At 38.8% G+C, this 24,190-nt stretch overlaps 1 protein-coding gene across 1 annotated transcript; it reads right to left on the bottom strand.

Moving 5' to 3' along the window:
• Positions 1–122: 122 nt before the first annotated feature.
• LOC110840175 (protein takeout-like) lies at positions 123–22,918 on the bottom strand. The gene is made up of 8 exons (XM_087346454.1): positions 22,754–22,918; positions 22,477–22,569; positions 19,665–19,755; positions 13,851–13,943; positions 7,702–7,837; positions 2,247–2,380; positions 789–941; positions 123–322 (listed from the first exon to the last, which is right to left on the bottom strand). Exons 3-8 carry the CDS (start codon positions 19,717–19,719, stop codon positions 165–167), a joined length of 729 nt encoding a protein of 242 aa, XP_087202580.1. The 5' UTR covers positions 19,720–19,755; positions 22,477–22,569; positions 22,754–22,918; the 3' UTR covers positions 123–164.
• Positions 22,919–24,190: the final 1,272 nt, after the last annotated feature.

Below are 24,190 nucleotides of genomic sequence, written 5' to 3'. Positions count from 1 at the left end.
TTATTCACAATCTCAAAACCTACATCCATTCGGAAGATTCCGGATTACCATATTAGTGAAAGGAGCAGAGAAAGAGATGATAATAGCAGATGAAATATCTAGTTGTCTTGTTATTGTCCATCGACCATTCACCGTATTTATTTATTTAACAAAACTTAAGATATTTAATCAGTGTCATCGAACATATCCTTGTATGGCACCTTCTTGGCGGCTTCCGAAAAAATCGCGTATAGTATTTTCCCTATGGCGTCATACATGAGCGGCCCAGTTTCCTTCAGGACGAGCTTCCAGTTTTCGTTAATGAAGTTGTTCATGTTTTCCCCTGAAAGAGGGAGACATACCATTAGTTTCTGAGGATTTTACACAACTTCTCAACTCATGTAATAATTTGTTTGGAACTACAGAATTTTTCAAAACTCCCAGCAGTTTCTTAGAAGTGCATTTCTCAGCTCAAACAGTATGTAACTAAATTGCACAAGTCTTCAGCTCACGCAGTAGTTCGTCTGGGATTGGTAAGGTTCCAAAACTACGTGGCAATTTGCTTTGCTCTGCGTAAGTACTCAACTCGTTTAGTAGTTTGTTAAGAATTTTATAAATACTCGGCTCACCTTTAAATAGGTTTGAAACTCCACAAGTTTCTAGCTGCCCTAGATCTTTGTTCCAACTACACAATTTTTAGCACAATTAACATTACTTTTTTCGAAATTACATTAGAGTTAATCTTTTATTTTGTTTACAACTACAAAAATTCTCAGCTCACATATAGAACTAAAAATTTCCTCACTCACCAAGTATCTTGTTTCCGTTGAACAAGTTATCTAGTTGAATTTTTAAACCCTGAGGTACCATCAACAACTTGAAGTCCTTGAGCACTAGGTACACATCTCCTTTACCGAGCTTAGTTAAATTGTAACTGGTCGTATACTTCATATCGCAGTCATCTGGAAGAAAATGAAGGCAACTACAATGTTATCTCAGTGACATAAGATTTTCTTAAACACGTACCAAATATTTTGCTCATCATAATGAATTTGTTTTTAAAAATGAATTCTGTCGCCCTCTGTGGACTAGTGGTTAATGTGTTAGCCACTGGACCCAAGGTTCCCGAGTTTTTACGGGTGATGAAAACCCGTAGCACAACTTTCTTCTTAGGGGAAGTACAGTCGTCGGTCCCATGTCATAGATTCTCTACTAGATGGCCCTCGCAGACAAATCAGGATTGAGCAGAAATTGTGCTGAGGCAGTGGGCTTTTTAATCACTACTCAAAATGCACTTCAAGACTAATAGGACAAGTTGCCTTGAGCAACTGTCCTGGAATGGGCCAATGATCCAATCCTTCGAGTGGAAATGAATGAATGAAGAATAAATTCGCTCCATTGAAATTTATCCTGGATTCTTATGTTTACCTCTGAAGATCGTAACCAAATATCTCTAAAATTCATTCGGGTATCCATGAGATTTTCTTCTGATATCGGCGTTTGTTAAAGACTATGTTTACGCCGTTATGCCACAACAAACTGACAATAATTCTAAGTGAGAAAGAAAACCTTCCTTAACTTTTATCTCTGAGGTACAAATATTTTTAAAATTCTTTTGTTTCAAACTTGTTTATTATGTACGAGGTCTGACAACCGAATTGAAGTTCTTATGCAATAGGTGGCTGCACTGATGAACTGATGCATGTATGATAAATTTACTACATGGTTCTGAAAGCATTAATTCGAACAAAACCAGTTTGATTTATGGTTGAAGTAAGTGTTTTTGGCTAAGTGTTTCATTACGTCTAGTTAATGAGAAAAAATGTTCTTATAAATTTAAACATTACTTCTAAATAATAGGTACAGAGACATTGAGATGTGAACCTTCAGTCCGCTAGTCAATAAGTGTCCTGCCTATATGGAAACCGAATGTATATTACCGTGTCCACAGAAATACATCACCGGTCCTTGTAACAACATGAATGCCGCCACTTTAAGATCTATGTTAATACTATCTTTCCAAGCACTTCTAGGTCTCACGAGTTGACTCTTCTCCTCAAGATTTACAACCAACATTTTGCACTTCTGAGCTTTCCTGTGCGTACTACATATATAACCAACTGAAATCACCAGTGCGAGTGTATCTACCGTAACTTTGTCTCCGGTACATAGAAACAAATACCCTATAAAGTGGTAAATAAATGGAATAATAATAATGATAAATATACTTATTTTTGCCTTGTCTACGTTACGGAATGACCACTTACAAAAAGAAATCTTCATAGGCCCCTCGCCGCTTATCGGGAGTGACAGCAGCTTACCACTCACATTATACCTGCCAACCCAAGTTAAATTTGGCACTTGGGCTCCGATAACGATTTCTTTCTTGTTGAAATCAAAACTGTGGACAGAGGGAAAACAAAATAACAATTACTGTGGATCTTGAATAGAACTGAATCTGCTCATATTTTTCCCTCGTATTTAAATACAATGTAGTTATGCCCGGACAACAAGAGGGTTTAATCTCAACACAATGCAGTACATAAGTAATGAATTATTAATTAGCATTCCTGCTAATTGGTTTCAAGTAGACATTCTGCTAATTCCAAATTCCACCGAAAAGGTTTAAAGGTGGGATTTGAGATATTAACGGCGGTGAGTCCGAAGATGGCTGTCTCCTGGGTTGTAGCGCCGTGTAGTCTCGTAGAAGTTTACCAACGTTTTCGAGGTCCTTGCTACCTCCATCATCAGTGTGATGTGGAAGCAACAAGGACCCCTGACGCACTGGTAAACTTCTACGAGACTACACGGCGTTACAACCCAGGAGACAGGCAGCTTGAGATCGAAAAGTTGATTTCCTTGGAATACAACAAATTTCCAAAGGTGTTCTTTGCTCCACACATTGTCTTCTCCAATATATAACTCATAATTACAAAGAAATAAATATTAAAAAAATATATCGTCTTAATTTGTAGAAGTGGTACATTTATGAGCTTATACACGTTCATCGATGCAAGTGCAGTAATTAATTTTAGAGAATTAAACAATTCACTTCCTTAAAAGAATAGGCCTCCTGATCGGATGCCATTTTTTGTTAGGTGTGTCCCTTGTCATCATAGTATAGCCCGTCCTCAGATTGCGCATTGAGGAGAAGGCGTTCATATATGGATGACAGCTGCAAATGTGTTGAATATGCAGTCTCGGGCAACCGACAATGGGTGATAATAAAGTTTGGATGTTTGGTGTAGGACTAACAACCCCTCACCTTAAAAACTTATTTTGTTACGAAACGTCTAAAAGCTACGGGCCTGAACTGATTCTTTGGCACGACCTAAGCAATGTAAAAAAGACATGCGATTTCGCACGTGGAATATTAGGAGTCTCTACAGATGATGTTCAATCGAGCCAGCAGCAAGTGAGGTAGAGAAGTACTAGATAGATTTAGTACGAGTAAAAGAATTTAGGTGGGAAGAGGAGGGATATCAAACAGCAAGAAATTATAAATTTGTTTATGGAAAAGGGAACATTAATCACCAATTAGGATCAGGATTCTCCGTACATAATAGAATTGTTTCAGTAGTTTAAGGATTAGGAGTTGTTCATGATGTCGTATGTAATTCTAAAAAGTCATTAGTGTGATATCTTTATGCTGAATCAGCAGGCCCCAACTGAGGATAAATACGATGAAACAATGAATGACTTTTCAGAAGAAATAGAAGATGAATTTGACTTGTTCCCTAGATATCATACGAAAATTTTGCTCGGAAACTTGAATGCAAAGTTTGGGTGGAAGAACAAATCTAAACCGATTATTCGTAAGGAAAGTTACATGATGTTTACAATAATAATGTGATCAGAGTAGTAAATTTTGCAACTTAAAAAATTTAACTGTCCAAAGCACAATATTCCCTCACCGTGATATTTATAAACTTACTTGGACTTCTCGTGATGGTGTTACACACATATACTATATACAGAATATACTCCAGTGCACTAGGTTTCACACACTTACTAGGAGCTGACTGTGATACCAACCATTACCTGATAGTGGCAAATGACTTGCAGTAAGGAAACAAACAAGGCAAAAATTGATTTTTAAGGATTTGATGTGAAGAAACACAGTGATGTAGAAGTTAAGGGAAAGTACCAGATAGAAGTCTCCAATAGGTTTGCTGGTATAGAGAACTTAGATGACAGTTTGGATAATAAGGGCGCGTGAGAGATTATTAGGGGCAATATCAAGACCTTAGCCAAGGAAAATCTAGGATATTACAAACTAAAACATAGCAAACCAAGGTTTGATTACGATTGTTCAAAACTAATAGACAAACTGAAGCAGGCTAAATTACAATTATTGCAAAATCATGCGAAATCAGTGGAGCTAATCTGCAAAATTTAAGGCTTGAAACAAGTAGAACATTTAGGGAGAAGAAATGTGAATACCTGAAAGACAAACTTAATGAACTTGAAACGAATTAGAGAAACAAAAATATTAGAGATTTATACAAAGGCATAAATTAAATTAAGAAATATTTTTAAACTTGAGTTATTATTATCAGATAAAAGAACGGTTATGAGCTCTCAGATTCCCACATTTTTTGAGTAGTTGGAAAAATTTCTTTTACCATGTGTTAAATGTTTACGTCAGTGGTCCCCAACCTTTTTGTACCTACGGGCACATTTGAGAGTTTATGAGATCGTGGCGGACACCAACCAATTAACAAAGCCAAATTCTCTTTTCTCTGGACAAATGAGATATGGACACCAAATAATACACAAAACAACACGAAGTTTAATGATACAAGAAACCACGCAATCAAAAATACGTACTTTTATAAGGATAAGGAACATAATATGATATTTTAATCTTTTAATCTTTTAATTTTATTGTGATTGACGGTTATTTTTAAATATTTAAATATTTTAATACTATTAATTCACAATATGACGCATCTACAATACCTTATACTTTATAAGTACAATTATTATTACTCAAGTGGGAAGTTAGTGTGATTTTTGGCGCTGCATTTCATCGGCAAAATTTCAAATTTGGGAGTGTAGGATGATGTTGCTGCTCGCAAACAATCGTCAAGATGGGCGTCAGTAAGTCGAGATCTGTGCTTTGATTTTATAATGTTCATGGTTGAACGGCCTTCATTATTCAGTATAACCTCTTTCCGTAACAAAGCGAGCACCCAAAAGAAGCCTTGGCGGGGGCCATGGCGCCCGCGGGCACCGCGTTGGGACCACTGGTTTACGTAGTTCACATTATGACGCACATAGATACACATACGGTTAAGCCATTATTACCAGAACCTAGCCTTATCGCAGTGGAGACTCTTTTAAGAAGTTGAAAAGTTTTAAATCTCTTTATAGACTTCAAATAAGTAAATGACTCAGTTAAAAGAGAAGCTTGTTACAACATTTCTGTTGAATTCAGTGTACCTAAAAACCCATTTTGGCTAATTGTGTTTACGTGAAACATACAGCAAAATTCGTGTAGGTAAAAAATTGTCCAATGAATTTCCTGTTTAGAATGACTTGAAATAGGGAGATGCTCTTTCGTCACTGCTTTTAAATTTTGCCCTAGAATTTGTTATCAGTGAAGTCCTAGAAAATCAGGGCTGTTTGGAATTGCATTTAGTTTATGCTGATGATGTTAAATTGCTGATCAATGATATAAATACTATAAAAGCAAGCAATGAAACATCCCTAAGGTCTAGTAGAAAAATTGGTCTAGAAATAAATGCAGAAATGACAAGTAAAAGTTTAAATTAAATCCGTGTCGTAACATCTCCAGAGGGCCAAAGCCGACTAGCTTGACTGCTGGCCTCACGTTCACACGCCTAATCAGAGGTGAACGATCATCCAACCAGATACAGGGTGACGTGTGGTGAGCACTACGAACCCCCAGCCATTGCTAGTTTCCATGACCGGATTACGCTACTTATTGTAGCTCCCCAATTTCCTCACAATGCTGGGTTGGCACCGGTCCCATACACAAATCGAAAATCTCATGAGAAATTTCTTTCCCCGAGACTCGAACCAGCGCGCATTCCGTATCACCGGTCCGGAGCATGATGCCTCAGACAGCACGGCTACGGCGCGAGACTGAAATGACAAGTATATAATTATATTTCGGTATCAGAATTCGGGACAGAACCAGAGTGTGAGGATTGCTAATGAATTGTTCGAAAGTGTGACAAAATTTAAGTACTTGGAGACGACACTCAAAAGTCAGAAAAATATTCATGACCAAATTAAAAGCACATTAATTTCAGAAAAGGCATGCTATCATTCAGTAAGAAATAATTTGTACTCAAGTCTTACATGATAATGAAAAATGTCAAAATACACATAATTGAAAATTTGACATTTGTGTTGTGTTGTTGTGAAATCTCTGAGAGAGGAACATAGATTGAGAGTCTTTGAGAACGGAGTGTTGAGAAAGATATTTGGACCCAAAATGGAGGCAGACGGATCACGTGGAAAAGTGCATAACGATGAGCTTCACGGCCTGTACTCCTCACCTGATAGTGATACGGTGAAAGAATCGAGGAGGATAAAATGGGCAGGACATGCGGCATGCATGGGTAAGGGGAGAGTGGTTTATAAGGTATTATTTGGGAGGAGACCGCTGGGAAGTTTAACGTTAGATGGATTATAGGGAGACAGATATCATGGAGAGAAAGATGCAGCTAGCTCAGGGTAGAGAGAGAAGGAGGGCTTTTATGAACGCGATTTTGAAACTTTCCGTCTCATAAAGAACGTGGGCTATTCTTTGAAGGGCGAGTATAAAATCGACTTTTCAAAGGCTACGCTGCACCGTGGAGTGAGTGTGATCAAATGCCAGTACGAGCATGTCATAAACACTAATATCAAATAGTTCATGTGACTATCTATAGATGGTAGCACGTATACTTTAAATGAGCATGGGTAACAGCGTCGTGGCTGAGCATCGTCCTCCCATGTCATGAATTTGAGCATCAATAACGTCTGTATCATCTATTATAGGACGTTTTGTGGTACGAATTTGGACCAGCCTTTGATGACCAGAGCTTCATTCCAAAGTTTATCGGAAACCTTTCGTCTGTTCTGGAGTAAAGTTATGGCAGAAAGTTTTAGTTACTCTGACCACAGACAGATTGCAACACGACCTCGGCTGACGCGACAGATATAGACAGCAACTGGTATTTAGTCGGCGGCAAGTCCGGGTAGTGGAAAACGAAGTGAGAAAAGGACTAGGAAAAAGTGTCCCACTGCTGCGAAATCTGGGGGGGATTCATTAACATTTTTAGAGAGGAAGCTCGTCGGATTGCTTTGTTCCTTCGTTCACCCTGGTGATTATATTGTTCCCAGGGGGCGAAATCAATGGGGGCTAGCCAACCGACTCGTCAGATAGTTATGAATGGATCATATGTTGTGACAGATTTGGATTTATCACAGCGGTAATTATGACGATTCTTATTGGTTGTGACGTCATGTAGACTCGTAGGTAGATTTAATCGTTTCGGAAAAACATTCTGCCTCCAGCTTCAGCCTTGAAGATGGAGACAGTATCTTTTTTCGAATCGTTGGTATTTACCTTCGCATCTACGCGGCGTCACTTCTCAGGTCCCATTCTGTGCCTTTCGCTCGATAAAAGGTAAAGAACGCCAAATGAAACCACCAACAGTTGGCTTGCTGGCCATGCGGAGAATACCTATACAAATCGCACGTCACCTTATGCTTGTCAGACTTGTATTTCTTGCCCCAAGTATAGATGCATCCCGTACTGAGACATCCAAATTTCCATCGGCAATCCTTATTTGTTTTATTTTAAGTGGCTCCAGTGGCGGGATGCTGTATTTCCTTTCACCTGAAATTCACAGCATAAAAGACAACAAACTGTAAGTCGATATGAGAGTGTACACGGAACAAATGTATTTTATAAAAGTCCCCCTTACCCTCCAAGTGCATACCAAAGTATTAGGACCTCTGGCGAGAGCGACGCCTTTTGTTTCATCCTAGTGCATTGATACTTTTACTGTTTTTTGCTGCCATCCGGAGAAACTACTTTCACATCTTTCCAGGTGACATAATCCGGAAGGCCAATATACAGAATGTCCTAATAAGATGTATATGCGTTATAATACGAAATATTATTAAACTTGTGTGTACACATACTTTTGAGATACTCTGTATTCTATGTTTCACAGCAGCAGAAACACTCGCTTCCATTCAATATCAACATTCTGTGTACACGATCTCGATCAGGGGTCGGCAAACATTTTTCTAAAGGACCAAATAGTAGATATTTTAGGCTCTGCGGGCCAAGAGGCAAACTCGAGGATATTTGAATAGGTAAGCCTACTTATGTAACAAGAAAAAACAAGTTTTAACAAATTTATTGAACAAAATGTAACATAATATTAAGTAGACATCAATTGTTTGAAATACAGCTCTACTAATGAGAAGAATGGAATTGCCTGTTTATGAGATAACATTTCACCAAACTGAGGTTTAAATTCAATACTCCCTATCATCAAAATTGACTGTAAATGGTGACCTGTATTGAGATTTTACATATTTTATCTTTGAAAATGTATTTTCACACAGGTAGGTGCTGCCAAATACAGATAAAAATCCCCGAGCATATGATCTTAATTGACCGTATTCATCGCTTGGAAGACATTTATAGAATTCTATTAGATTCTTCTCTTGAAATTTGCTTTTTAGCATGTCATCACACTGCAGAGTAATCACTTCCAATTGAAGGTTAGGTGGAAGCTTCTCAATTGTACAGTCAAATGGAATTTGAAATATGGAAATGTCTTCTGCACTTGCATCAGATCCGAAAAACGCTGCTGGAACTGTAGTTTGAGTTCAGAAAATATATCCGCTGCACATTGGTGAGGAAATGGAGATTTCATTTCTTTTAATTTTTGACAGCATAGGATATTCACAAAGCAGTTTGAAATTTCAAAGAATTTAGATTGTAAAATCCGTTCTTAGCTCGCGAGCCGTACAAAAAGAGGCGGCGGGCCGTAGTTTGCCGAACCCTGATCTAGATTCATTAATTGATATTGCAATAGTGACCTCTGAAGATTCAACACTGTTAATAACAAAAGCGTCATGCTACGCGAAGCACCCATCTCCCATCCTCATATACAGTGTGTCCACAAAGCCCATTCGGGGATTTGAAAAATTGTGGCGCCCAAACAAATTGAGCTAGCCACATGCGGTTTGCGGCAGATTACAGTGAAACTCTGGAAGTCTTTTTTGCCGCCAACAGATGGCATAAGCGGCAATATTTATGATTCTCAGTCAGTTGTTTATGAAATGGCGACTGAGCAGGAACGCGCGCGTTGTGAGGGATGGCTTTTTGAGACAACATCAATCACCCAGACTCAACGAAATTACCGCACACAGTTCAATGAGCAACCTCCGAGTGACACTGCAATAAGAAACTGGCAACGGCGTTTCCTAGAAACTGGTAGCTTCCATGATCGCAAGAGAAGTGGCAGACCGGGTGTAAGCGATTAATGTGTGGAAAGAATCCGTGATTCGTTTGTACGAAGCCGTACAAGATCCACACGGCGAGCTTAGCGTGAATTGTTACTCCCACGTTCAACGGTACACAAAGTGCTACATAAGAGGTTGAGGTTATATGCATACAAGGTTCAGTTAGTGCAATAGTTGAAACCTGGTGATGGCATAGCACGTCAACACTTCGCAGAAGAAATGCTCGACCGCACTGACCTTGATATGGATTTCTTGAAAAAAATCATGTTCACAGACGAGGCAACATTTCTTGTCTCGGCTAAAGTTCACAGGCATAATGTTCGCATATGGGTCACTGAAAACCCACATGTTGTTTGGGAGCACATTCGCGATAGTCCGAAAGTGAACGTGTGGTGTAATGCATGACCAGGTTATTGGACCCTTTTTTTTTCAAGATAAGACGATCAACATGAACACCTTCCTGGACATGCTGGAACTGTACGCAGTACCGCAAATTGAGCACTTACAGCCACACATCATTCTGCAACAAGATGGTGCCCCACCTCTTTGGGGTCTGCAGGTACGCGCGTACCTAGACAGGACATATCCAGGAAGATGGATCGGCAGAGGCGGTCCAATGCCTTGGCGTCCACGTTCACCAGACATAACACCACTGGATTAGTTCCTGTGGGATTATGTCAAGAGCAATGTGTTCCGAACACCAGTTAACGGACTTGATGACCTGAAGACCCGTATCAGGAATGCTATCTCGGCTATTCCAGCGGACATGTTCCACAGAACATGGCAAGAGCTCGAATATCATCTGGATGTTCTACTGAGGTCAGTAAAAAACTTCCAGAGTTCACTGTAATCTGCCGCAAACCGCATGTGGCTCGCTCAATTTGTTTGCGCGCCACAATTTTTCAAAACCCCGAAGGGACTTTGTGGACACACTGAACAATCTCCGTTATCAGACTACGTTAATATTATGTTCCGTGTCCTCAATCGTGTATGTAAAGCAGACCTTCGAGCACCGAGGTGGATACGTATCTCTAAAGCTACGCATGCCATCATTCCGCGTAGGACGAACTCAATAAAGTATGGAATTAATGAGGACATGGTAACGCGGCCGTGGGAGGTCAAATTAAAAAATACAGTAACGATTAAAATAATTATTATATTTGTTACAGTAAAATCACAATAAAATAGTAAGTTAAGATAATTAAAATGATTAAAATATCATCTTATGTTCCATATCGAGCATTCGATTTACATCGGAACATTCACAACATGTTTCGGTTTAACAAACCGTCATCAGGTGTAATTTATAAACTTTTTACACTCAAATTACAATTATTTATAGTTTTTACAATTTCATAATTTTATCATCTTTCTCGTTATACTTTATGGAAGTTGTGTCTAGATATTATTATATCTATGTGTGAAAGTGCAGCCAGTTTGACCTATATATGTTAATGGACAATCTTTATATCTTAATTTGTATATACCCGGTGAGTTATATTATATACTGGCCGCACTTTCACACATAGATACAAAGAACACATTGCAGCCATAAAACACAATAAAGACAATTCCGCATACGCAAAATATATTTTAAATACAGGACACGCATATAATACAATAAATGAAACAATGGACATTATAAAAATTGTAAAAAACAAAAGACACAGAAATACAATAGAAAAATATCACATACAACAAACTATTAAACAAAACATCTGCCTAAACGACAATAACATTTTTCTTAATAACCCCACTTTAATGCACACCACTACCTTGACCCCAACCCCAACAAGCCGCCTTTCACCCACTTACACCGCAGTCAATAACGAACCTTGTTCCAAGATGGTAACACTTCTGGATCTCTCCTCTGAACACATTGGAACCGATTGCTATTTCATAAATGGTATGTTTATTTACTATTATTTATTATCTATTATTTTAGTTCATTTTGTTTTCTATATCCAATCATATTCCATTAATGTTTTCGAATTTTTTTCTTCACAGATTGATATAAACATCAATAACACCACCTAAACAATAATGTTATATTAATAATATCTAGACACAACTTCCATAAAATATAACGAGAAAGATGATAAAATTATGAAATTTTAAAAACTATAAATAATTATAATTTGAGTTTAAAAAGTTTATAAATTACACCTGATGACGGTTTGTTAAACCGAAACATGTTGTGAATGTTCCGATGTAAATCGAATGCTCGATATGGAACAGAAGATGATATTTTAATCATTTTAATTATCTTAACTTACTATTTTATTGTGATTTGACTGTAAATAAATATAATAATTATTTTAATTAATATCACAATATGATGCAGCTATACTATATCATACAGTAAGTAAAGTAAAGTTTGTCCCAATATGCGCCATGTAGGCGTTTGGGGTGAGTGGAGGTATAGCTCCTCTCTTCCTTGACCTCGGCACTAGATGGGGGTGAGTGGTCAGCAACACGCCCCGGCCGGCTTTACCCCCGGGAAAGGACTCCGGTACCCATTGGATAGGAGGCTGGGTGGGCCCCAGAGCCGGTCTGGACGCAGAGCCTAGAGGAAAAATCCTCTGCCCCCGTCGGGGATCGAACCCCGGTCGTCCAGCCCGTACCCAGTCACTATACTGACTGGGCTATCCCGACTCATATCTATAAGGAAAGTATTAAGGAAATGTTTAGTCAACTGTTGCTCTGCTCTTACCACAGCGCAACGTATCTAGAATCTTTTTCTCTCATCAGGTGTCTTGACGTTACAACAATTATTTGCGTGTAGTTAATAATTTTGCGGTCAGCAAATTATAGTTCGAATTTATTCACTACTATTTCGTTCTTAGATGCCAGGTTCAAGTCTCGGTCCCGAGACCAACCATCTTGACTGAGGTATTCTGTGATTATCACCATTCCCTCCAGGTAAATTCCAGGACAGTAACTTAAATTAGGACACCACCACTTTCTTTCACACCCATTGCAATTCATTATAAACTGTCATCCTCTCACTCGATGGTAAACATGTAGTCTGTTCTACTGAATGTAAGGTTAAATAAACTGCTAATACAAATACGTTTATAATCGAATCCGCGTTGTAAGAGTGTTCCGTAAACAGAATTTCCTTGTGCGTTATCTATTTCACACATCTTAGCTACTTTCCCTGATCCATGAGGTAATATCAATCGTTGTTGAACTTTACAAACCACATAGGTATTATTGTCTAATACATTTTCATAATTATATAACTTATATAATATTAATTTATTTCTAAATAATTTACTAAGTATTTTGTTCTGAAAAAAATAATTATGCCACTTTTCCGCTGAAAACAAATACTCGTAAATTTGCTACAGAAATTGTGGATGAAAGGTTTACAATTAAGTGCTAAATAAGACACTTTTAAGGAATATGGCTAATGCATGATATATGGCCGGTTCGCTAATATATTCATATTTCCACAGATTTTCAACAGAAATCAACAGCTTTAGATCACAAACTTCAACCACATTGTGTTTAGTGTGACAGGTAGTCGCCAAACTGCTCGGAGAAGCGTGCTTATTTATAGGTTACTTTTCAGTAGCTAAAACTGCATGAGATGAAAAGTATAGGATAGGATAGAAATGAAGAATTCTTGGCCTAATTTAACCTACTAACATGGCATTACCTACAGGGACCAAGGGAATCCACGGAAAACCGGGATAGATGGTTTCCGGGCCCAGATTTGAACCCGGGAAACGAGTACGAACTTCGACCTTCGTGGTCTTACGTGATATCAGGTGCAACTTTAATATCAGGTGAACAAATGAAACAACGTGAATATCACTTTTAGAACATAGTTTAATGTGTCATTAATGCACATAAACACTAATGTATTAAATTGTTTAGGGCTGCATTTCAAAGAATTTTTTGTAATTTTATATAGTGTAACTGAATTTTATATCAATATTTGTTAGATGTCCTTTAGATACAGATAAAAACAAAATATGCCATTTGCAGGTTATATAGCCAAACTTTCCCCAAAACAAAACCAATTCGAAAGATATTGCCTTCTTGCGAGTATAACATGCGAATATATGATTTCTTATAAGAACTTCGTGATACACCTGAAGCCTTCTGGCAACACACCGGTTTCAGAATCTTGGTCCAGACACAACTACCAGTTCTATACTGAAGCGTGAGAATAAGTCTGATGTGTTTTGGTAACTTAAAATTATCGCAAGTGAAACAAAATTACATTCCGAAATCAGATAATTTATTTTAAAGACATGCATTCAGGTATGTAAGTAATTAAAAGAAACTTGCATTTATTTTTGATACTAGTTTCAGAAATTAATGTGAGAACACTGCTGGAACTTGGAAACACCAACCTTTAATGAGACGTGGCAAAGCATCTTTGGCGCTCTCCAGGGCACACGTGTTGAAATTCTGGTCCTTAATGGAGCATTTCTTTACGTACTTAGCTGAAATGAGTCAATAATATCTGTACTTACACTGGTGACTTCATCCATTCAAAACAAAGTTAAACAAATTAAAATTAAAACTGGAACCCTGCAGAATTAGGAAAGTTGTTAATGAAAGCGTGAAGTTATTGGAAAGAAAACATATTGATAAACTGGTATTAGACTAGCTAGTCAATCCTAAACCATTTCTGGAAAACAAAGTTTTATTGAAGTATTTGTAAGAACCCGTCATTGATATAGCAGGTGATTCAAAAAGAACTTTGAAAGTGTATAGAAATTTAATGAGAAAGTTTAGAGAATCGGTTGAGGTGTCATTTTGTAGCAAACCAAATCAAGTTTGACACACGTAGTATGTAGTACTGAATTCCGTCACCGCGAGCGCAAGCGGCAGTGCATTTAAAAATGGCTACTTTCACAGGTGCGGAGCGCGCTCGCTGTGTGCTGTGGTTTGAAGAAACGAAATCTGCGACAATGGTTCAAAGTCATTTTCGCACCCAGTATGGTAAGGATCCTCCCAGTAGACCTACAATTTACTCTTGGCACAAGAATTTTGTTGAGACTGGTTGTTCTGTTCGCCATGACAAATCTACAGGTCGCCCGCGTGTTTCTAGTGCTGTTGTGGAACACGTTCGTGACAGCCCCGAGGTGAATGTATTTTGTGCCCTTAGCAAAGTTAAAGTGTACGGCCCGTTCTTTTTCCATGAGAGAACCATCAACGGTATCGTGTATCTGGATATGAACGAAAATTTTTTCATACCACAGTTAGACGAAGGTGACCAAGAAGGACGCATTCGTTCCAGCAAGACGGCGCACCACCTCACAGAAGTCCGGGATTTCCTCAATAAGAGTTTCCCAGGTCGGTGGATTGGTCGAACAGGGCCCATGGCATGGTCACCTCGTTCTCCAGATTTGACCCCTCTCGACTTTCTCTTATGGGGTTTCATTAAAGATCGTGTGTATGTTCCACCCTTACCTGCCAATCTCACTGAGCTCAAAGCTAGAATCACCGCCGCAGTTGCAGAAGTGACACCGGATATGCTGGATCGTGTTTGACAAGGAATTGTTTTCAGGTGGAATGTCTGCAGTATCACCAATAGCAATCACATCAAATCAAAATGAATTTTTGAGGTAAAACGTGACTTATGTTGTTACAAAATGACACCTCAACCGATTCTGTAAGCCTTCTGAATTAATTTCTATACACTTTCAAAGATATAAAGTCGTTTTTGAATCACCCTGTACATCATTAACAACTTCAATCCAGTTCAAACATTACTCCTTTACGATACACTTTAATAGCAATTCTATCTACTCCTAGAACTACTAAGTGGTTACTAATTACATATTAATTATCAGTCTAGACTTTTCCTTGTATAGAGAAAGTGCCCTCAAGGAGAAAATGTTTTGTTAAAACATGTTATTTGCAGTAATGAAGTTCCCAACAGGAGCAGGAGGTAAAGAAGTGTGCGGTTTTCCGGATGTGCTCACGAATACAAAGAACACCCAACCATAATGGTGTACTAAAGAATAAAATATCCATATGTCGTCAATGACAGAAATAATGCGTTTTAATATTAAAAAAATTTCAAGTTCAATCATAGATAACTAACTAACTATATAGCGTACTGAACCCAAAGGTTTATCACCGAATTAACCAAAGTCCTCCACCGGACCCTGTCCTAGACCAACAATATCCACTCTCCTTCAACTCCTATCTCACATAGATCCCACTTGACATTATCCTCCCATCTACGTCTAGGTCTCCCCAGCGGTCTCTTCCCTTCAGGTTTCCCAACCAGTACCCGGTGCACAACTCTTGTCCCATTCATGCGCGCTACATGTCTAGCCCATCTCATTCTTCTCGACTTAATCACTCTGACAATACTGGGGGAGGAGCACAGATTTTTAAGGTCATCATTATGCAGTTTTCTCCATACCCCGTCCTATTCTCTCCTAGGCTCAAATATTCCTCTCAACACCCTATTCTCAAACACCTGTAATCTGTGTTCCTCCCTCTGAGTGAGAGACCATGTTTCGCCCCAATAAAAAACAACAGGCAAGACTATTGTTTTGTATACTTTAATTTACAGGTTCTTAAATCAGACGGGAAGACAAAATATTTTTTACTGGGAAGTAACAAGCTTTTCCGGAATTTTGTATCCTCCTAACTTCCTCATGAATATCATTTTGATTTGTTATTGTTGTCCCAAATATTTGAACTTTGTAACCCTTTCAAAGGATATATTAGCCACCTTAAGATAATTCTGCCTGCCTGGCTACTGACGAGATACTAATATATGTACTTAGATTGTTCTGAATTTACTTCTAGCACCACCTGTATACTGGCCTCTAGCAAAACTTCTGCGTTCCTCTTTATTGTATTCATACCGTCCACCTATAAATTAACATCAACATATGGCAATAGTTGATTTGTCCCATTTATTTGCAAACTCATACATATTTAAATACTCGAATTTTGCTACAGGTTTCATTTAAGCATATTTTTATTAGACTCACTAGATTTTTTGATATAACAAATTCAATTAGAATATCATATAGCACTTTTCTTTTCGCAGAGTCATAAGCTTTTTTGAAATCTATATATAATTTATTTACGGTCCCACTGAACTCCCATTTTTTCTATATTATCTGACGAATACAAAGGATTTGATCAATTTTTGATCTGTTTCGTCTGTACCCACACTGATGATTCCCAATAATTTCCTTCGCATATGGAGTTAATCTTGCCAAAATAATGTTTGATAGAATTTTGTATGAGGTTGATAGCAGCGAAATTCCTCGGTAATTACCACACTCAGTCTTGTCCCCCTTCTTATGAATAGAAATAATTATGGAATCCTTCCATTGTTGTGGCAACTCTTCCTTATCCCTAATTAACTGAATAAGCTTAAGGATTCTCATATGCAACCCTTTGCCACCCGCTTTAATTAATTCAAATGGAACGTGATCAATACATGGAGATTTATAACTTCTACACTTCACAATGTCTAGTTCAACTTCAAATGATCTAGGTTCTGGCACTAACAGTTCAGCCGTATGTATTTCATTCTGTCTAACATCATCATTCTTTATGAACATTTAAGAGCTGGCTAAAGATATTTTTTCAGCTATTCACAATTTTTATTGGATCAGCAAGCAAATTTACATTATCGTCCTTTACCAAATTAGTCTGGGGTTGATATCCTTTCTTAAAGTTATTAATGCCTCTGTACGGGTCTCTGATATTTTTCTCCTTATTATTTGTCACAAGTACAACAATTCTTCCCTTCAGATATTCCCTTTTTTATTCCTAAAATTTCTACTAGCTTCACGTCTCACGTTACATAGATTATACGCATTTGTTTTGTTTGGGTCCTGCAACCATTGAAATTTTGTTTGCTTCCTTTGATCTATTAATTTTGAACATTCTTCATCAAACCACGGTTTATTTTGCTTTCTCCCGTAGTATCCTAGTTTGTCTTTGGCTGAAGTTTTGATGCAGTTTCTGACATTCTCCCACTCCCTGTTGATGTCCACACATTCATTATCTTCATTTGTCTCTAAAATTTGAATCCTATTCGAAATTTCAACTTGATATTTTTCCTTCGCCTCTCCATCACTTTTGCTACCACCAGATAATGATCAATGTCACAATCTGCTCCTCTGAAAAACCTCACATCAATTACATTTGTCTGCCTTCTATTGTCTTCTAAAACATGATCTATTTGATTGTGTGTGTTAGCATCTGGGGAAGTCCAAGTGTATTTATGAATATGACGGTGCGGAAATTTTGCACTTTTTACAATTAAATCTTTGAACGTAGCGAAAGTTACTGCTCTAACACCGTTATCTTTACTAAGTGCATGGGGACTCTCCCTACCTTTTGTGGGTTTGAAGATATCCTCCCTCCCAATTTTAGCATTGAAATCTCCTAGCAGACTTTTCATGTGATACTTGCCAAATGTATCAATACTGATTCCAATTCTTCATAAAAGCTATCCTTGATATCATCGATTTTGTCCTCAGTTAGGGCTTGAACATTAAGGAAAATGATGTCGCTCCAACGTCGTTCCAAATTTACGTAGGATAACCGGTCACTAACAATTTTACTCTCTTAACTACTGCCCTAATTCTGCTATGAACAAAGAAACCCCGTCCCTAACTGATGATTGTCATTCTCCTTTCCATAGAAAAATGTGAAATTATCCACTGGGATCGTGCCCTCCCCCTCCCATCGCACTTCCTGCACTGCCACTAAGTCTAACTTATAATTCTCTAGTTCCCTACTCACTGATTTCAGTGCCCCAGCCCTATTGATGCTCCTAATGTTCCAAGTACCAAATCTCATATCCCTTTTCAATTGCCGTGGTCGTGCCAAAGAGTCCATCCTGATCGGAGGCTTGGTTGATTTTTTCGTAACAATGATTTTTTACGCCCAATCCCCAACCTTGAGGTCCAGCGTATCACTTTTAATCTAGCGCATTGCCTTGGCTTGGGTGACCGTACCATGAGCCGAAGCTCCGGCCGACATAGCCCTAAAGGTCATTTGAGCACGCAAGCCTTTTCACCCGGCAGATTGCCTTCGGGAGGCTAAACATAGATACGCAAAGTATCAAACTGAAAGAAAAACAATAAATACACAAATGGGCAAATATTTTTCATTTACTTTTTAATTAATCAAAATGAGTTATTGTATACATATCTTCAATGCTTCATGCACTATCGCTGTCAGACTGATAGGTAAATCAGGAATAGGCACGACCACCACTTTACTATTTTACTTCCTACGAAAGAGTTAACTTAAAAGTAAATTTTAAGGGTTCAGACTATGGAGTTTTTAACTCGAGATTACTAAATTCTTGGGTCATAGACCGAGGTTAACTCTTTCTAAAGGGCCCAACTGAGCAGGGCCCCTTTCGTATTCACCTGAGAACGTAAATAGATCCAGTTTCCGAATTATTTTACTCCGTTGAATACCAGACAATGGACAAAATCTAGAAATTTAGTAATCCCGAGTTACCTTAAAAGTTAAATTTTTATGAAGAACTTTTATTTCGTTCTTTTATGATCATGGCGCTAAAAATTTTATACATCCGCCGTTTGGTCATTAACGATTGTAACAACGAAGTATAAGGTTTGTTCATCTTAAAAGCGGACGTTTTACCAGGTTTAAATATGATCTATCGAACGGATAAGGACATGAAAAGACGATACACACAACAAGAGTAAGGTGGTATCACAAGCCTCTGCTCTTCCTTAAAAAAGGAAAGGATTCTAAATCACTATGTGAAGTGATAAAATTGTATTCCGTGGCGTAACATCCCTCTGAGTGTCAAAGCCAAGTAGCTGGCTGCTGGCCTCATGTTCACATGCCTAAGCAGAGGTGAACGAAAATCCAACTAGATATAGAGTGACATGTGATCAGCACTAAGAACCCGCAGCCATTGCCATGGCCATTAGTAATTCTTACCAAATGTTACTTTCTTATTTAATACCTAAGTTAATAATTTTATCACTTTATGTCATCTACGTTTGAAACAGAATCGTTAAATAACCCATGAACGAGCAAAGAATTCATTACTGTTTGCGTAAAATTTCTAAATATTTTTAGGGGATTTAGTAGTCCTCGCTCAACTGTCAAGATGGAGGATTATCTGCCGGTTGTTATACGAGTTCAGAATCATTGCCTTTTTGGTAGAGGAGTGTGTATGAAGTACTTACGTAATTTGAGAGCCGCGGCGCTGGCAAGTACGAGAAGCAAGAGGGACGTATTCATGGCGACTGTAAATCACGTTCCACTGTCCCGCTAAAACTGAAATGAGAAGTGCCCCGTACGTCTTTAAATACAGAACGCGGAATCATCTTGTTTTTCCAGTTCGGCCACCACGCCACGCTATCTGGCCAGGCACTAAAAGTAAATGATTTTTATTTTTCTCGGTCTAAGTTATCACATCCTGCAGTCACAGTAGTCATAAAATTCAGTGGTTATATTTATAGTTTTATATATTTTAATATTAATGTTACATGTGTTCATATTTATGTAAAGTTGTATCTGACATTGCTGAATGATGTTTTAACAGATTAATTTGTGTCGTGAATTAGAGCATAACTTAAAGATTCAATTTAGAGGAATAGGGTACTATAATGTGGACTGGGTGTACTTAGGATAGGACGCACTGACTTGCTCTTGTGAACAGTGTAATGGACCTAAAATTTACTACAAGATGAGGTACTTTTGACGTCTGAAGAACTCAGATCAGTGGAGTTATTTTCTTAAATTTTAAGCGGGAAGATTATGAACCGAATGGTAACAAGCATTTACGGGCTTTGATCTGAATCTTTCACGGTGTTCGGAGAACCATCTTCGTCCTCATCCTCAGGGACGAGGACGAAGATGGTTCTCGAAACGTTGGTTCAACCACCTGACGCAGCTGGTAGCCAGTAAAGAATTCATTATATTTTACGGGCTTAACTGTTAACAATGTGGTTTCTTACAGAACGTCGAGAATCATTGAAAGCAGTGAAACCTGGGACTTTGCACTTAAAGCAGTTTTTATTTTGGATACGATGAAGTAAATGTAATATTCTCGCCTGCATCTTTCATAGAGAAAATAATATTACGTGATGTTCTACATAAATAATTAGTGCTGAAACAGGCCGTAAAGATCGTGAACTCTGTAAAAGCTCGCCCTTTAAATCTAGTTTATTGTGCGAGGAAATACAAGCACACCACGATTTACCTCTGTTGTGTTTGGTTGTAATATAATTATCAAAAGGTAAAGTTCTTAAACGTCCAGTTGAGTTGGTATAACAATTACGTGGGTTCATAGAGAACTATATGAACAGCTCTTTTTATAAAAATTGTCTTGTTCATTTGGTAATGATCGGTTTCTCTTCGTACATCCAACCACTTCAGGACTTTTGGGAGGAATGCCCTAATTACCGTTAACTTGACCGCATTTGACCTGCTTATCTGAACCTTCGATAAGTACGAAGAACCCAAAACTTGTTTCTGTATGGAGAGAGAACTGCCTTGCCTTCAGTAATGTAAACCTTTTTTTCACATTTGTCGCATACTGTGTGTTCACAAACTGCCACCAAGGTCAGACCAATTTCCTTATTTTCTTTTAAAAAAACTGTGGTCTTCCTGGACAGACTTTAGTGATTTTCAGTGTGAATGCCTCCTGCAAACGCCATACATTTATAATAGCCAGATACTTCTTAAACTAAACTACCAAAAGCCTATATATTAGCTTTATTTCATAAACTGAATGTAGTAAATAACGCTAATTCTAACGCAAATAATAATTATAAAATATAAATAATTTCAAGCACACCAAATTGTTTTAAAGAAATGTTATCAATAAGAGCAAATGTAAATACTTAAAAGGTCGTGAAACTGCATTCAATACTTTCTATTCGACAAACTCAACACACAAAAATAATCTATTCAAAATTTATATTTAAATCTTTTTTAACTTTCTGAAATGTTCTTTGGATTCTTCATGGAGATGATACATAAAACCTTTATGACTGTGAAAATACAGAAGTGTTTGTCATTATGTTTAATCCAAGATAATCAATTAAATGTAAAATAGTTATGGTGTTATAATATCATTTGTGCTTCAGTGATAGCGTCAAAGAAAGTGTTTGGGAAACTCTGTTAGCTGTTTAGCGATGGATGACAAGACTATCAATGTAAGATTACTTGGAAAGGGCTTGGAGGAAGGCGTTTGTGGCCTACTTTTAAGGAACTGTCCTGGAAATTGTCTCGAGGGGCTCATACGTGAACATGAGACCTCACGAATTTTGCAATAGATTGACAGATAATTGCCCCCGACTAATGATTGAAAGTTTTTACTCAAACTAGTTTTCATAAGGCGATTACGCTGTCAAATAGCTCGTGTGAATTAGTGGTAATTGCAGTGGATTTAACATGTACTAAGAGGGAATGAACCATGGAGAATTTAACAAAAAGATGCTTTGCAAAAATATAAATGGGATGTCTCGAATGTCTCGAATGTCCTTGAACTCAGTACGCCGAATCACCTTGATAGTCCAGTTTGGCCACTATGGCGCTGCAGTGATTATGAATCAGAAAGCCAGTTTTTATACTTGAAGTGTTAATTAATGTCCTCAGTCGGGGTGTCCAGTGGCCGCGCGGTCTGAGGCGTGGGCCTTGTGCCGCTTAGTCGCTGGGACCATGGGTTCGAATCCCACTCAAGCCGTGGATATTTGTCCGCGTCTTTCTATGTTGTGCTATCCTGTGTACAGTTGGAGGCCTTGCGATAGGCTGGTCACTTGTCCTACCAAATGTCTAAATAGATCAACAAACCTCCAAAAGGGGACCCCTGTTATCTGCTTACCTGCTTGTGGCTTTAGTAATTTAAATTTCTGTATCATAACTATAATTGGACCTGAGGGACTTCAGAAATTGGAACTTGTTCATAACTCTCTAAAATTAGAGTAGCTTTTGAAGTAAAAGACAGACGGACACATCCCATCTTTCCTGGAGTTATTATAGCGTACTTACCGTTAATGAGGTGTGGAATTGCAGCTCTGGCACTCTTCAAGGCGCACGCATTGAATTCTGGGTCCTTCAGGGAACATTTCTTGATGCAGTCAGCTGAAACAAATAAGAAAATTTTCTCAACAAAATATGTAGTGACTCATGAGTTTTGTTTGCATTTGTTTCCTGCTGAATTTCAGAAGATGATAGTTCCTGAGCTAGTCAGGAAATTGTCTGCCTCTTATAGAACCTCAAGAATATTTTACAGTGCTCCTAAGAGCTAACAATATCTTGAACATACCGAGGTGAAGTGGTGTATACGGAGGACCGCGTTGAACACTTTCGTGAGAAGGGTTATCGCACGCCCGGAAAATGTCTCGGGACCCTGTTCGGTATACCGTTGGGGCCCGGAGACTTGCCAACCTTCAGTCCGTTGATGGCCTGAAGGACGTCGGTGTGACTGGTTAATTTCGGTTCACTTCCGTGTGCACATTCGAATGTTATCATTGCCTCGTTATCCACTTCAATAACAGCCGCGTCGACGGGTTTCTCACCGGCTGAAACTGGTAATCAAGTTTGTCGGCCAGGGCTTTCGCCTTCTCATAGTCGGAGGGAGCTACTCCTCCCGGCACTAGCAATGAAGGCGACGTAGTGGGGACTCGCAAAATCCGCTTTTTCATGTTTCAAATCGACTGCTCCTTACAGTCTAAGGATTCCAGCGTATCGCCCCACTGTTCGTTCCTTCACTCGTTAAGCCGATAGGTACACGAACTCTGGAGTCCTTTAACCTGAGCTTTCAGAGCAGTGTCCCTGGTGACCTAGCACCCCTCTTCGGCCGTTGATTAGGTTATTTCATGCTGAATACTACCGGGCATTGCGGCTTGGGAGCAGACGCCTTTGTGGACTGGAGGATGGCGCTGGTCAGCTCCTAAACGCAATTTTCGATTGCCTCCACATCTTTTCCCACGGGATTCCCAGAGAGTCTGCTTTCGAGGTAAGTCTGGTATGCACCACAGGCAAATTCCCGCGAAGTCCGGGAGGTTTGGTAGTTTCTGAAAGGATGATCGGCAAGTGGTGTCGATTTGGACTTTCAGGTGATCTGAGCTGAGCGCGGGGAAGATAGTCAGGTACACCGGTAGGACGACGTCCTTGACAAGTGCATGTCAAGGAAATAGAAGGTTTCGTTGTGGTAAGGAGCTGTGGAATCCGGCCCGTAGATGAAGCAGGAGTTACTGTTAGCAAAATCCCGCAGGAGCGAAACCCTCGCAGAGATCAGCCTAGAATTGCATTCCATGTGCTTCGAGTTGAGGTCAACGGTCAATAGGACCGGGATACCATCGCTCAGGCACTTGGTAAGGTCCGACTCGATCCAGGGTTGTGAGGGTGAGAGGTATGCTGTCACGAGCTTCATTTTCCTGGTTTCCAGCAGCAGGTGAATGGCAGTTGCTGCAGAAAAGAGAGAGGCACAGGGTAATGTTCCATGCCCCTGAGTACAGTGTCTCCCCCTGCGTAGGGCTGTCCGTCCGGTGGCAAACAGTATTGCTGTAATTTGAAAAAAAACCCGTTTAATCAAAGTTAATTAAAAATACCGTGCTATTTGCTTTCGCCGTTGGTCGTTGTAAATCCATACTTCAAATTTTGCTATTGTGTATTTCTTTTTACAAATTTGTCTCGTTACTGCGTTGTTATGTTGCTAAAATGCCTTGCCAATGCATCTGCCTTTTTAACCTACAACATC

Source organism: Zootermopsis nevadensis, unplaced genomic scaffold (assembly GCF_977971745.1).
Source record: "Zootermopsis nevadensis isolate Lab colony 2312 unplaced genomic scaffold, Znev_1.0 Znev_ptg000010l, whole genome shotgun sequence".
NCBI classification, from domain to species: domain Eukaryota; kingdom Metazoa; phylum Arthropoda; class Insecta; order Blattodea; family Termopsidae; genus Zootermopsis; species Zootermopsis nevadensis.
The sequence above is the reverse complement of the archived record's forward strand: the minus strand, read 5'-3'. Positions and strand labels throughout refer to the sequence as shown.

Coding starts and splice junctions, on each gene's coding strand:
- LOC110840175 (XM_087346454.1), bottom strand. CDS start 19,719: ATGAATACGTCCCTCTTGCTTCTCGTACTTGCCAGCGCCGCGGCTCTC. Junction 942..2,246: donor GCCTATGAAGATTTCTTTTT/GTAAGTGGTCAT, acceptor ATTTTCTTCCAG/ATGACTGCGATATGAAGTAT. Junction 323..788: donor CAACGGAAACAAGATACTTG/GTGAGTGAGGAA, acceptor TCCCTCTTTCAG/GGGAAAACATGAACAACTTC.